The following is a 12,785-nucleotide window of genomic DNA, read 5'->3' on the forward strand; positions in this document are numbered from 1 at the left end:
CTCTCTCTCTCTCTCTCTCTCTCTCTCTCTCTCTCTCTCTCTCTCTCTCTCACACACACACACACACACACACACACACACACACACACACACACACGTGTTTCTGCCCAGCAGGATTGTATTTCAAAGACACAGGCAATTATTCCTCACCTGCTGTCTTCTGCAGACCTCGGCACAATGCCTTGCATGTGGAGGGTACTCAAATATTTGTTGAATTTTTAAAAAAGAAAAGAAAAGAAACAAAAAGGAGCCATGCATATTCCAATGATGAGAAGAAAACCCTGAACCAAGGATTATGTTTAATATGAGTTTTTCTCCCTGAGGTCCAAAAACAAAGTGCCTGGGCATGAAGAGCAGGGTACAAAGCTGCCATCCTGGCTAGTGAGGGGCACCGTCCTTGGGGAAGAAAGTGCAGATACCCCTGGCCAGGCTGGGTCCCTCTGACACACTCCCAGCACAACTGTAGCTAACTGACTATGTGTGCTGTCACCTACACGGTGTCTGTCTCCACGGCCACACCGCCCCACCCTGGGTATGGTCACGTGGCAGGACTCCTAAGCGGTTGACAGCCTGAAGAAGAAACCTCAGCACCCACCAGAGGAGGAGCAGCACAGACCACCGAGAGGGTCAGTACCATCCTGGTGCCCAAGTCAGGAACACCAACTAGAGACTGGTCAGCCAGAGCTCCTGGAGCAGGTATGGGGCTGGGCTGGGACTACAGCCCTGCCTGCTCGTCTGAGGAGCTGATGAAGGGAATGGGGAGTGGGCCAGGGACTGCCTGCAACAGAAAGAAGGGAGCGGAACCGGGACTGGGAGGGCGACTGGAAGGGAGAGTAACTGGGAAGCAGCTGCTGCCTGCTGTGTAGCCTGGGGCTTGGCTGGCCTAGGCCTGGTGCTTCCTCTGTGTGGTAGGATGTGGGAGACCACAGGAATGCAGGGAATGCTAGTGCATCACCGTAGAAAACTGAATTCCTGAGCACGTCGTCGTCGGGAAGGCTTACTCAGACAAGGCAGCTATGGAATGAATATCCATCAAGTCGTGGGTGGGGTAGGGGCGCCTGGAGGAGAGAGGGGCTCCCTCTGCCAGCCGTAGAGGAGGGGCAGGAAGAGCTACAAAGAGGAGCTAACATCTGATTGCCTCTGGAAAAACTAGTCAGCATGGAAACAAAAAGAAAAACAAAAACACATTGAAAGCTCACGATGGTCTAGGTACTAGTTAGGCACTTAAGTTTCCTTCCCAAAGCAAGACCACACAAAGGCCTGGAGATGCGAAAATCTTACAAGTGCGTCTGATTTCCTTTCCCCTCTTAACAAGGCCCACTAAAGCTGCCAGAGGCCCTGGGCTGGATTCTGCAGAGGCTAGAAGGAATGTTCTGTCTATTCCTATTCCCTCGTTAACATGGAAAACTCATTAAAGATGAATTTTTACTTCTAGGAATTTATCCCAGAGCAGTGATCAGAGATGGATGTCAAGATAGACACACAAAGCTCAAAATCAGGAAACCAAATGGACAATCACTAGAGTTAGATTGGCTAAAATATTATGTAGTCATCAAGAGGCGTGTTGTCAAAGATTGGTTAATGGCATGCAAAGAGCTACACCCCATATTAAGTGGGAAAAAAATCAGGTTACAAATTGATATGATCCCAACTTTATGGGAAAAAAGTATAATACATTTTTTAAAAGATTGAAAAGAAATCTAATGTTCAAAGAGTCTCTGTGGTGGAATTATGGGTGATAACGTTCTTTATTCCTATTGTCTGTTTTCCACAATGAATGTTTTAGTTTTTTTTAATTAGATAACAATACACACACACAAATGTTATTTAAATGCACCCACCCAATTGAAAACAGGCCCAGTGGGGTAGGCTCACCTTCTGCAGGATGGGGGTAGGGCAGGTGTTGTCAAACAGGACTGAGTTGAAGATTCCATACTCGCCCTCACTGAGTTGGTACAGGATGGTCTTGGGGGCGGAACCGTTTTCCTCTGCAGGGAGGGGAGGGGGCGGGGCAGCACAAGCAGCACATGAGGGGTTGGAACTGTGGCAGGCTCAGCAAGGGGACAAGCTACTGAAGCAAGAGGGCTGCCCCTTCCTCAGCTATGAGGTGGCCAGTCTCCTCCTGTGAGAGGAGGTTCACTACTGTGTTGGAAACACCTTGCAGCTGAGCAACCCTGCCCAGGACACACTCCCCGACTGCATCTGAGCCCCTCAATGCCCCAGCAAAGGCAGAAGAGCAGCCCACCCAAACTCAAGACCCCAAGAGGTTAAGCCACCTGCTCAGAGGCACACGATGGGGCAGCGCATGAGCTGGAATGAGAAGCCAGGTCTCCCGGCTGGACTAGAAAGTATAATCCCCCAGATGTGTAAAGGAGGCCAGAATTCCATCCGTACACACACACACACACAGAAGACCTTCCACCTGGAGCCCACCACCCCTCTCCGAGGAAGAGCACACTGACCTCAGGCTCTCGTGCCTGGGGGTCCCAGAGCAGAGAAAAAAGCCCCAAGATCAGAGTCAGACCTCTCACTCAAGAGGCTGCTGGGACGACTGATCTATCTGGAAGGTCAGGGAAGAGCGCTGATGTTGGCAGTGTGGACAGAGGAGCCTTGAGTCAGCCCAGCCTGGACTTGAATCCTGGCACTGCCCCTTATCAGCTGTGTGACCTTGGGCTAGTGACTCAACCTCTCCATGCCTACATTCTGTCGTCTATAAAGTGGGCTTAGACAAATATAAGTTGTCATTAATTACTTTCAATATGTTGTGAGAAGCAGTAGGGTGAGTAAGAGCCTGTACTTTGGAGAGAAGACAAACAAGGGGTGAAATGCAGGCTTTACCACTTACTAGCAATTAAGCAATTCACTTGTATTCTCTCTGGTTCTCAATTTCTTCATTTGTACAATAGGGTTAATAAAGCATCTATTCTCCCTAAGGTTGCTTTGATCTCAATCTTCATAAAATATAAACATGCATAGGAAAAAAAAAGATGCTAAAGAGTGTCTTGGGGTGAGAATACTTGATTGTAAACTTCCCTAAAGCAAGGACCCATTTTCCAGCTTCCCCCACCCCTTAAAAACAGACCCGGCTCAGCCAGCCACTGTCCCTGGCTTTAGGGAAGAATGGGGCTCCGCTGCCCACCTGGTACCTACCCTCCCTGCCAGGCTGTTCCAGAAGAACCTCCTTCTTGGCGATGATGCTGACTGCCAAGGTAAAGGCCGAGGTCACATAGTAGCGCCCCAGCTTGGCAAGGATGTCCACACCACAGCCCTCCGGGAAGTACAGGTCCAAGGCTGAGTTGACCACAGAAGAAATCTGAGAGGATGGGGGACAATTACATGTTTGAAATGTGGGGTTTATGCTGAAGACTTGCTGCAGCTCCAAGTCTATTTCTTGAAAGCTTCTTTGATTTCAGGTTACCCCAGCTGGTAACCACGGACAGCTGGACAAGAAGGTAGGCAGAGACAGAGTTGGGTCAAGACCTTCACACTTGTGTAAATCACCCTTCAATGACCCTACAATGGGAAAAGACACTCTTAATCTAAGACTTGGTACTCAGATTCCAGAAGCCCTGACGTGGATTTTTCTTTCCTAAATAACCAATATGCTAAATAACACATTTTTTAAATAGAAACTACAGAGAAGGAAAAAGAAGGTCAACATCACCCCTAATTCTATTACCCAGATTAACCTAATCAGTGTTAACTGTTTGGAGTAGCTCCTTTAGTTCCTTTTTATACAAACATAAAAACCTGATTTTTTTATTATAAACATGTTAGGGCATAAGTATATATGTTTTTATAAACTGTTTCACTCAATAAACTGAATGACCTCCCCATGTGTGTAAATGTTTTCACCATAAGAATATACCATAATTTAACCAATCCATGAGTGCTATAGGGACCAAGGAAGTCCACTGGACTTCTGTTATGAAGAATGCTGCAATGCTCATCTTTGAAGCTAATTCTTAGTGTCCATCACGTATTATTTTCTTAAATTCAGTTCCAAGATGTGAATATTCCAGGACCAGGCACTTACTAAGAAAAAGCGATCCCTAGTGGTTAAAGTTGAGATTGCAATGACACGTTTTTCCTGATTTCACCTTCCAGATGGGAAGGAGACAGACGGACTAGGAGTGGACAGAAGGTTGGCTTTTCCTTCCCCTGCCCACTTGACTTCTCATCAGTCCGCCGGAGGGTGAATAGGGCACACCCAGACCCTCAGAAAGCCTTATGACTTATGCAAATATGGCCTGGTTAAGCCTCAAATAGGTGCATGGACGGAGTCAGGCAGAGCTGGGTGCGCAGCCAGCTCTTCCATGGACTCAGGAAGTGAAGTTAACGTCTGCGAGCCTCAGTTTGCTCAGCTGTAACACAGGGTTAATAATAAAATAATCCAGGTAAAGCACTAAGCACAGCACGTAGCACATGGGACCCACTCACAGTGAGCTTCCTGGGATCATTATAACCCTCCCTGCCCCATCCCCACCCCCACCCAGCCCAGTGTGACACTTGCGATCCCAGGGTTACCTCTTCGAATCTCACTTTGGCCCCCTCCACTCCAGGGAAGCCGCCGCCAAGGTCCAGGATGTGCATCCTGTGGCCCAGCTCAGCACCCATTTCAAACACAAGCCGGGCGTCTGCGATGGACCGAGCGTAGGCCTGAGGGTCAGGACAGCCACTGCCAATGTGAAAACTGGGAAGGGAGGAAGAGCCTCGGCTTACACACAGGGGCCCAAGTACCACCACCTCAGTCCCAGCCAGGAGCAACTTGGCCGAGCACACTGGATGCTGTGCCCATTTTCCAGATGTAGTGACTGTGGGCATAACAGGTTAAATGGGCTGCCAAGGGCCACGTGGCAAGTGAGGAGTGGACAGGAGACTAGATCCAAGGTCCCTTGGCACTTGGCGCCCCCCCCATCCCTCCATGCTGCCCCTGGGTCTGAGCCTTCTGGGGTGAGGGCTAGGGCCCCAGATTCAGCCAGATCTGATGTACATCTCACTCAGCAGTCTGACAAGCTGTGCTTCAGTTTCCCCATCTATAAAGTGGGGATAAGATCCCACAGTTATGGGACAGTGTCCATGAAGCATTTAGCAGAGTGTCTGGCCATCCTAAGTCCAAAAAAAGGAAAGCTATATTGTTAGGTCATAGTTCTTGCTTCTTCCATATCCCCTACCAGAAAAGAGGCACAGCCAAGGTGTGCCAGGATGACCTTTGGCCTCAGGCTGGGAAAACTCCTGCAAAGCCAGGTCCCTCCTGGAACCTCCTGGGACAGGACCTTCTGCAGACTGTGGGGTTGGGGCAGTGGGACACTCCAAAACTTCTTTCCAAAGGGAGGAAGCTCTCAAATGGCAGAATTCTAGGCCCAGGGACAGGCCCTCCTTGGAGACCCTGAGGGAGGTCTCACACAGAGTTGATTAAGTCCTGGGAAAACAGGCAGTGGGCAGTGGGCGTGGGTGGTGATGGCGGGGCTTCTGGGCACTCACCTCACACCCACCACCTCTACGTGGTTCCTCTTGGCATCTTCAAGCAGTTGTCTGCACGATTTCAGCGACACTCCGAACTTGAGGCTCAGGCGGCTCCGGGAGTGGGAGTCATCGGTGGCAATGCACAGAACCATCCTGAGGAGACACGCGGCACCTCTGCAGGGGGCGCCATGCCTCACCCCCCCCACCCCGCCCCCGACCAAGCCTTCTCTAAGTCAAGAGGCGTGAACCCTCATGGCTCAGAGCTACCCAACCCCACAAGCCCCTGGACCCCTTCCTCTCCCTGCACAGCCAGTCAGCCTCTGAGTCCTGTCCAATCCATTCCCTAAATGTCCCTGGGCCCTTCCCTGGGGCCCCTGCCCTGGTCCCAACCTCACCAGTTCTCCTCTGGGCAGCCCCACTTCTCCGAATCAGCCTTAACACCAGCCAGGCTTTTCCAACTTCTCTTGTATCGGGGGGACCATTTTTTAAACACAGTCTTATTGAGAACCCCGATATCCCCAATATGTAAAACAGACAAAATGGAAGCTGCTTTGGGTGAACTAGAGTGGCCCGCCACCTGGCTCCCCAGGGTGTCCAGTGACCAGGTGAGAGGCACAGCCTGAGCAAGATGTCCAGCCCTGACCCCTCCCAAAGCCCACGTGCACTGGGGTCCCTGCCCCGTGACAAGCATCATTCACTTCTCCTTCCCCCCTTGCACATGGTATGTTCCAGCCACATCAAATTTCTGCTTATCCCTCAAATGCCCCATGCTGCTTCTGGCCTCCATGCGTTTGCTCACGCAGTTCACTCTGACACCCTGTTTATGCCCTCCCCAGATGCTGGTCACCCCTCAAGGCCCTCCTTAAATGCCACCTCCTCTGTGAAACCACCACCCCCTCTTGCTTCCTCTGCCGTGACTTTGACCTCCGTAGTACCGTGGGCTTTGCTCTGCCTGGCCTGTAATCCATCATTTCTACCTCTGTCCTACTCAGGCTCTGCATCCTGGGTCCAGTCCAGGAGTGCCTGCCCCAACCTCCTGTGACTCTGGCCGGGTCCAAGGCAGGGTCCTCAGCCCCGGCCCCATTCCTCCCACTCCCTCTGCCCTCACACGCAGCCCAGCCTCCCACATGAGTGCTTCTCAGCTTACTTGGCACTGGGGTGGCTTTTTACCACCTTTGCCAGCTCCATCTCGTTGTCAAAGCTCAGCAGCCGGACGCCATGCTTGGCAGCATACTTGATGTGTGCAATTTGCTTACAGGGGTTGGCGTAGATGATCTTACTGGCGGGGACACCAATATGCTGGACCAACTCCATCTCTGCCTGTGGGATCCCAAAGGTGGTGGTGAGGAAGCACCAGAGCCTGCTGGGCCCACGGAGGCCAAGGAAGCACAGATGAGGGGCAAAGTCATAACTGTGCCTGGGGAGGTCCATAAAAAGTGGGCCTCACTTTTAGACAACAGGTATACAAAAATCAGTATGCACGCTGGTTCACCACTGACAGGCAGGGCTGCCAGGTACAGCTGTGTGGGTGGTTTACTGCACAATCCTAGGGAGGGAGGGGTCCTGTTCAGAGAATACATGGTAGATTTGTATGTTTATTATGACTTCCTAACAGTAAAGCATCTTGCCCTAACAAAATCAGTATATTTATTTACAACAATTAAGTGTCTTAAGGAAGGGATACATTTTCTAATTCACACAAAGGCACTCTACAGATTCATGGTAGCCCTGAAAACAGGTTTCTGACACATTTTCCTGGCAGATTTAAATGTTTAGAGACTATCACTTGATGTATTAGAAAGTTCACCAGACCAATAGTCTTTTTGACACAGGACATCCAACATCCAGACACCTGCTCTGTGCATGGCATGGTGCTGGGCGGCTCCAGCAAGGCCCTCCCCACAGGGCCTCCTCTTCCTCACCTTTCCAGAACGGTGCTCCACCTGACTGCTGCATTAATGATCCAGACGATGATGATGATGGCGAAAGCAACCGTGCTCACAGAGCGCCTACCACAAGCAGGCACTGAATGAGAGGCTTTACATCAGGTGTTGGCAAACTTTTTCCATGAAGGGCCAGAGAGTAAATACTTTAGGCTTTGTGGGCCGTATAGTTTCTGTACAACTACTCAAATGTCTCTGTGGCACCAAAGCAGCCACAGGTAATGCGTAAGTGAATGAGCAAGGCTGTGGTCCAGTAAAACTCCACAAGCCCCACCATCCATTGTTTGCCAACCCTTGCTTTACTTATTTATGAGTGTATGTATGTATTTTTATTTATTTGGCCTCGCCGCGCACCTTGCGGGATCTTAGCTCCCCGACCGGGGATCAAACCTGTGCCCCCTGCAGTGGAAGCACAGGGTCCTAGCCACTGGACCGCCAGGGAAGTCTCCAGCCCTTGCTTGAGACTAACTCTTTTATTTACTCCTTACAATACGCCACCAGATGGTATTAGCTCCATTCTATAGAGAAGGAAACATGCTCAGAGAGGCTATGGAGCAAGTAGGAGGCAGAACCAACTTTCAAATTCAAGCCTGACCCTCCATGATTAAGAAGGTGGCAGTTTGGAAGCACGGTAGGAGACACAGGGCCATCTTCAGCCATCCCAAGTTTGTAACAAGACTGCAATTTTAACGTAGCAACTTTTCAGCACGAGGTATTTATGTGCATTATCGCATGCAATGCCTATAACTATCCTATGAAATATTTAGCGGCCACATTTTACAGAGGACAAATTGAGTTCAAAGAAACCCACTTGCCTTGGTGACACAGCCAGTGAGTAGCAGAGGGAGACACAAAGGTCCACCTCCAGAGCTGGAACTGCTGTCATCACAGCTTGCTTCCAAAGACCCCACGTCTGAGCAGTTATGAAAATGTGGTTTCGCTCCCTGCTTCACCCAAGAGGTGAGAGGAAGCAGCAATGGTAAGACTTTGGGGACCTGTGGTTTAGCTTTCATTAAAATTATTTAAATAATAACCATTGTCATTCATTAAAGGATTACTGTATGCCAGCCATTGCATTAAATATTTTATAGACATTCTCATTTCATTGCCATATTAATCTTATGAGGCAGGAAACAGAGGCTCAGAGAGGCCTTAAGTGACTTGTCCAAAGTCACACGGCTTACAAGTGGCACTGCTATAATTCTAACCCAGGACCGTCCGACTTTAGCACACCAGCTCTTAACCACAGCACTTCAGTGGAGAAGACACCTTGATGTTGAATTGGCAAGTGTATCTCGAGCATCTACTGAGTTGCCAGGCTTTGAGACAGGTGCTAATGAAAACAAGTGGTGAGTAAAGCAGACAGGGTCTCTGACCCTGTGGAGGTTTCAGGCAGATGGGAAAGAAGGGGAGGAATGAATGAACACTGAATAATAATAGGATTACAAATGGATAAGAGCCATGGAGAAAAAGTACGGGATACTAGAGAATGTGGGATGGGGAAACCTGGATGCGAGGGGGTGACGGACAGTTTTCTGAAGGTCAGAAATTTAAGCTGAGGAGGAGGTGTGGAGAAAACGGAACCCTCCTACACTTTTGGTGGGAATGTAAATTGGTGCAGCCACTACGGAAAACAGTACGGAGGTTCCTTAACAAACTGGAAATAGAGTCACCATATGATCTAGCAATCTCACTCCTGGGCATATATCTGGAAAGGACAAAAGCTCTAATTTGAAAAGATACATGTACCCCAATGTTCATAGCAGCACCATTACAATAGCCAAGACATGGAAGCAACCGAAGTGCCTATCAACAGATGAATGGATAAAGAAGATGTGGTGTATCTATATATATATATACAAACACACACACACAATGGAATATTACTCAGCCATAAAAATGAAATTCTTTCATTTGCAGCAATGTGAATGGACCTAGAGATTATCATACTAAGTGAAATAAGTCAGAGAAAGACAAATACCATATGATATCACTTATATGTAGAATCTAAAATATGATACAAATGAGTTTATTTACAAAACAGAAACAGACTCACAGAGGTAGAAAACAAACTTATGGCTTCCAAAGGGGAAGGAAGGGAGGGAGGAATAAACTGGGAGGATGGGATTGACAGATGCATACTTCTGCATATAAAACAGGTAAACAACAAGGATTTACTGTATAGCACAGGGAACTATATTCAGTATCTTATAATAAACTATAATAGAAAAGAATTGAAAAAAGAATATAATATATACATATATAACTGAACCACTTTGCTGTACACCTGAAACTAACACAGTACTGTAAATCAACTATACTTCAACTTAAAAAAAAAAAAAGAAATTTAAGCTGAGCCCCATAGGAGGCCTGGGCCAGGCTGAAAGGGAGGGAAAGAATGTTTCTGGTAGGAGAAGTGGCCTGTGCAGAGGTTCTGAGGCAAGAATGTACTCAGCCTGAGGGAGGAACAGAGAACGCTGGGGTGGCCTGGGCAGGGTGCCCACGGTGGGGGACGATGAGCTTGGAGGGATGCAGGCAGAGCCAACAGGGAGACCAAGAAGGCTGATGTGATTTATATCTGACCCTGCCAGTGGTGGGAAACAGTTTGAGGGGTCTCAAGAGGGAAAAGGACATGATCAGATGGGCATTTTGAATGCAAGGTCTAAATGCATGTCACTCTGGCTACCGTGTGAAAATGGACCAAGGAAGGGCCTAGGAGAATTCTGGGAGACAGTCACAACTTCCCTGGGAAACAGGACAGGCTGCAGAGAAAGGGGGGTGGTGACATCTGTAGGCATGGCTGGCAAGCTTGGTGAGGGACTGCACATGGGGATGTGGGGTTAGATGTCTGGGGGGGACTCCTCGCCCAGCAGACCCAGGGGCCCCTCTCGAGGGGAAGATCATGAGTGCATTTGAACACACTGGGTTCCAGGCATCGTGTGGCAACAAGTCAGCACCTGGATACACAGGGTCTGGGCTGGAGATCAAAACAGGGGAGGTGGTGGCATATTAGGGGTATTTGAAGCCATGGGAGGAGATGAAATCCCCTACGAAGACAGAGAGTTTATAAGAGAAGAGAGCCTGAGCCAGAATCCAGAGGAGCTCTCCCAGCTAGAGAGCAGGAAGAGCCGGTACAGGACCGAGGGGAGGAGAGAGCGTCCCCAGAAGAGGCAGAACAACGCAGAGGTTCTTATGCCATTCCTGTCAAAGCAAACCCTGTCTTGCAATTCACATCTGCGCAGAAGGAGACCTCTCCACTGTCAGAGGCACCCCAGGAGGGTGGAGCAGGCTCCCAGCAGCGTCCACTTTCACTGGATATGTTTCTAAAGTCCTTAAAACCAAGAGCACGTGTTGTTGAGTACAAGCATACCTCATTTTATTTCGCCTCACTCTCTTGTGCTTTGCAGATATCGCGATGTTTACAAATTGAAGGTTTGTGGCAACCCTGCATCAAGCAAGTCTATCGGCGCCATTTTTCCAGCAGTGTTTGCTCACTTCATGTCTCTGTGTCACATTTTGGTAATTCTTGTGATATTTCAGATGTTTTCAGTGTTACTGTATTTGTTTCGGTGATCTGTGATCAGTGATCTTTGATGTTACTATTGTCGTTGTTTTGGGGTGCCACGAACCACGCCCATATGCCCGTACTGTGAACTTAATGGATAAATGTCTGTTCTGACTGCTCCACCCCTCAGCCACTCCCCATCTCCCTCCCGCTCTTTGGGCCTCCCTATTCCCTGAAATACAACAACCCAACCATATCGAAATTAGGCCAGTTAATAACCCTACAATGACCTCTAGGTATTCAAGTGAAAGGAAGAGTCTTCTCTTAAGAAACTGCCACCCCACACTTCAGCAACCACCGCCCTGAGCAGTTGGCAGCCATCAACATGGAGGCAAGACCCTCCACCAGCAAAATGATTACGACTCGCTGATGGCTCAGATGATGGTCAGCATTTTTTAGCAAGAAAATATTTTTTACTTAAGGTATGTACATTTTACTTCAAGTATTTTTTTAGACATAATGCTATTGCACACTTAATAGACTACAGTATAGTGTAAGCATAACTTTTATATGCGCCGGGAAACCAACAAAATTGTGTGACTCACTTTATTGTGATCTTCACTTTACTGTAGTGGTCTGGAACCCAACCCACAATATCCTAGGCTAGGCCTGTGTTTTTAAAAAGAATGTGTTTCAGGGCTTCCCTGGTGGTGCAGTGGTTGAGAGTCCGCCTGCCGATGCACGGGACATGGGTTCGTGCCCCGGTCCGGGAAGATCCCACATCCCACGGAGCAGCTGGGCCCGTGAGACACGGCCACTGAGACTGCACGTCCAGAGCCTGTGCTCTGCAACGGGAGAGGCCACAACAGTGAGAGGCCCGCGTACCGAAAAAAAAAAAAAAAAAAGAATGTGTTTCAACGGATGCAACTAGAGATTATCATACCAAGTGAAGTAAGTCAGAAAGAGAACGACAAATGCCATATGATAATCACTTACATGTGGAATCTAAAATATGACACAAATGAACCTATCTATGAAACAGAAATAGAATCAGGGACATAGAGAATAGACTGGTGGTTGCCAAGGGGGAGGGGGGTGGGAGAGGGATGGATTGGGAGTTTGGGATTAGCAGATGGAAACTGGTATATATAGAATGGATAAACAAGGTCCTGCTGTATAGCACAGGAACTCTATTCAGTATCTTGTGATAAAACATAATGGAAAAGAATATGAAAAAGAATATATATTATGTATAACTGAGTCACTTTGCTGTTCAACAGTAATTAACACAAAATTGTAATTCAACTATACTTCAATAAAAAATAAATTTAACAACTAAATTTAGGGCTTCCCTGGTGGCGCAGTGGTTAAGAATCCGCCTGCCAATGCAGGGGACACGGGTTCAAGCCCTGGTCTGGGAAGATCCCACATGCTGCAGAGCAACTAAGCCCGTGCACCACAACTACTGAGCCTGAGTGCCTAGAGCCCGTGCTCCACAACAAGAGAAGCCACCACAATGAGAAGCCCGCACACCGCAACGAAGAGTAGCCCCCGCTCTCTGCAACTGGAGAAAGCCCGTACACAGCAACAAAGATCCAACACAGCCAAAAATAAAATAAATAAAAATTTTTTAAAAATTTAAAAAATACTAAAAAAAAAAGAATGTTTCAAATGGGGAGTCACTACTCAATGGGTATAAAGTGTCAGTTCTGCAAGAGGAATCAGTTCTAGAGATGTGCTGTACAACATGTTGCCTATACTTAACAATTCCTTATTAAACACTTAAAAATTTGTGAGGGTAGATCTCACTTTAAGTGTTCCCACCACACACACACACACACACACACACACACACACACACACACACACAC

At 48.2% G+C, this 12,785-nt stretch overlaps 1 protein-coding gene across 11 annotated transcripts in view; it reads right to left on the bottom strand.

Annotated features, from left to right (window-relative positions):
* The window catches only part of AZIN2 (antizyme inhibitor 2), a 34,693-nt gene that overhangs the window by 15,767 nt on the left and 6,141 nt on the right, over positions 1-12,785 (bottom strand). For 9 of the 11 annotated variants that reach the window (XM_027109224.1, XM_027109219.1, XM_027109218.1 and 6 more), the window contains 5 exons: positions 6,614-6,786; positions 5,485-5,640; positions 4,528-4,693; positions 3,151-3,313; positions 1,876-1,988 (listed from right to left, as the gene is read on the bottom strand). In XM_027109224.1, coding sequence (XP_026965025.1) covers positions 1,876-1,988; positions 3,151-3,313; positions 4,528-4,693; positions 5,485-5,640; positions 6,614-6,786 — 771 coding nt within the window. Of the gene's footprint in view, positions 1-1,875; positions 1,989-3,150; positions 3,314-4,527; positions 4,694-5,484; positions 5,641-6,613; positions 6,827-12,785 lie in introns of all 11 variants that reach the window. The other 2 variants (XM_027109221.1, XM_027109223.1) reach the window with 2 other exon arrangements.

Source organism: Aethalodelphis obliquidens, unplaced genomic scaffold (assembly GCF_003676395.1).
Source record: "Aethalodelphis obliquidens isolate GAN/ISIS:26980383/991018 unplaced genomic scaffold, ASM367639v1 scaffold9, whole genome shotgun sequence".
NCBI classification, from domain to species: Eukaryota; Metazoa; Chordata; class Mammalia; order Artiodactyla; family Delphinidae; genus Aethalodelphis; species Aethalodelphis obliquidens.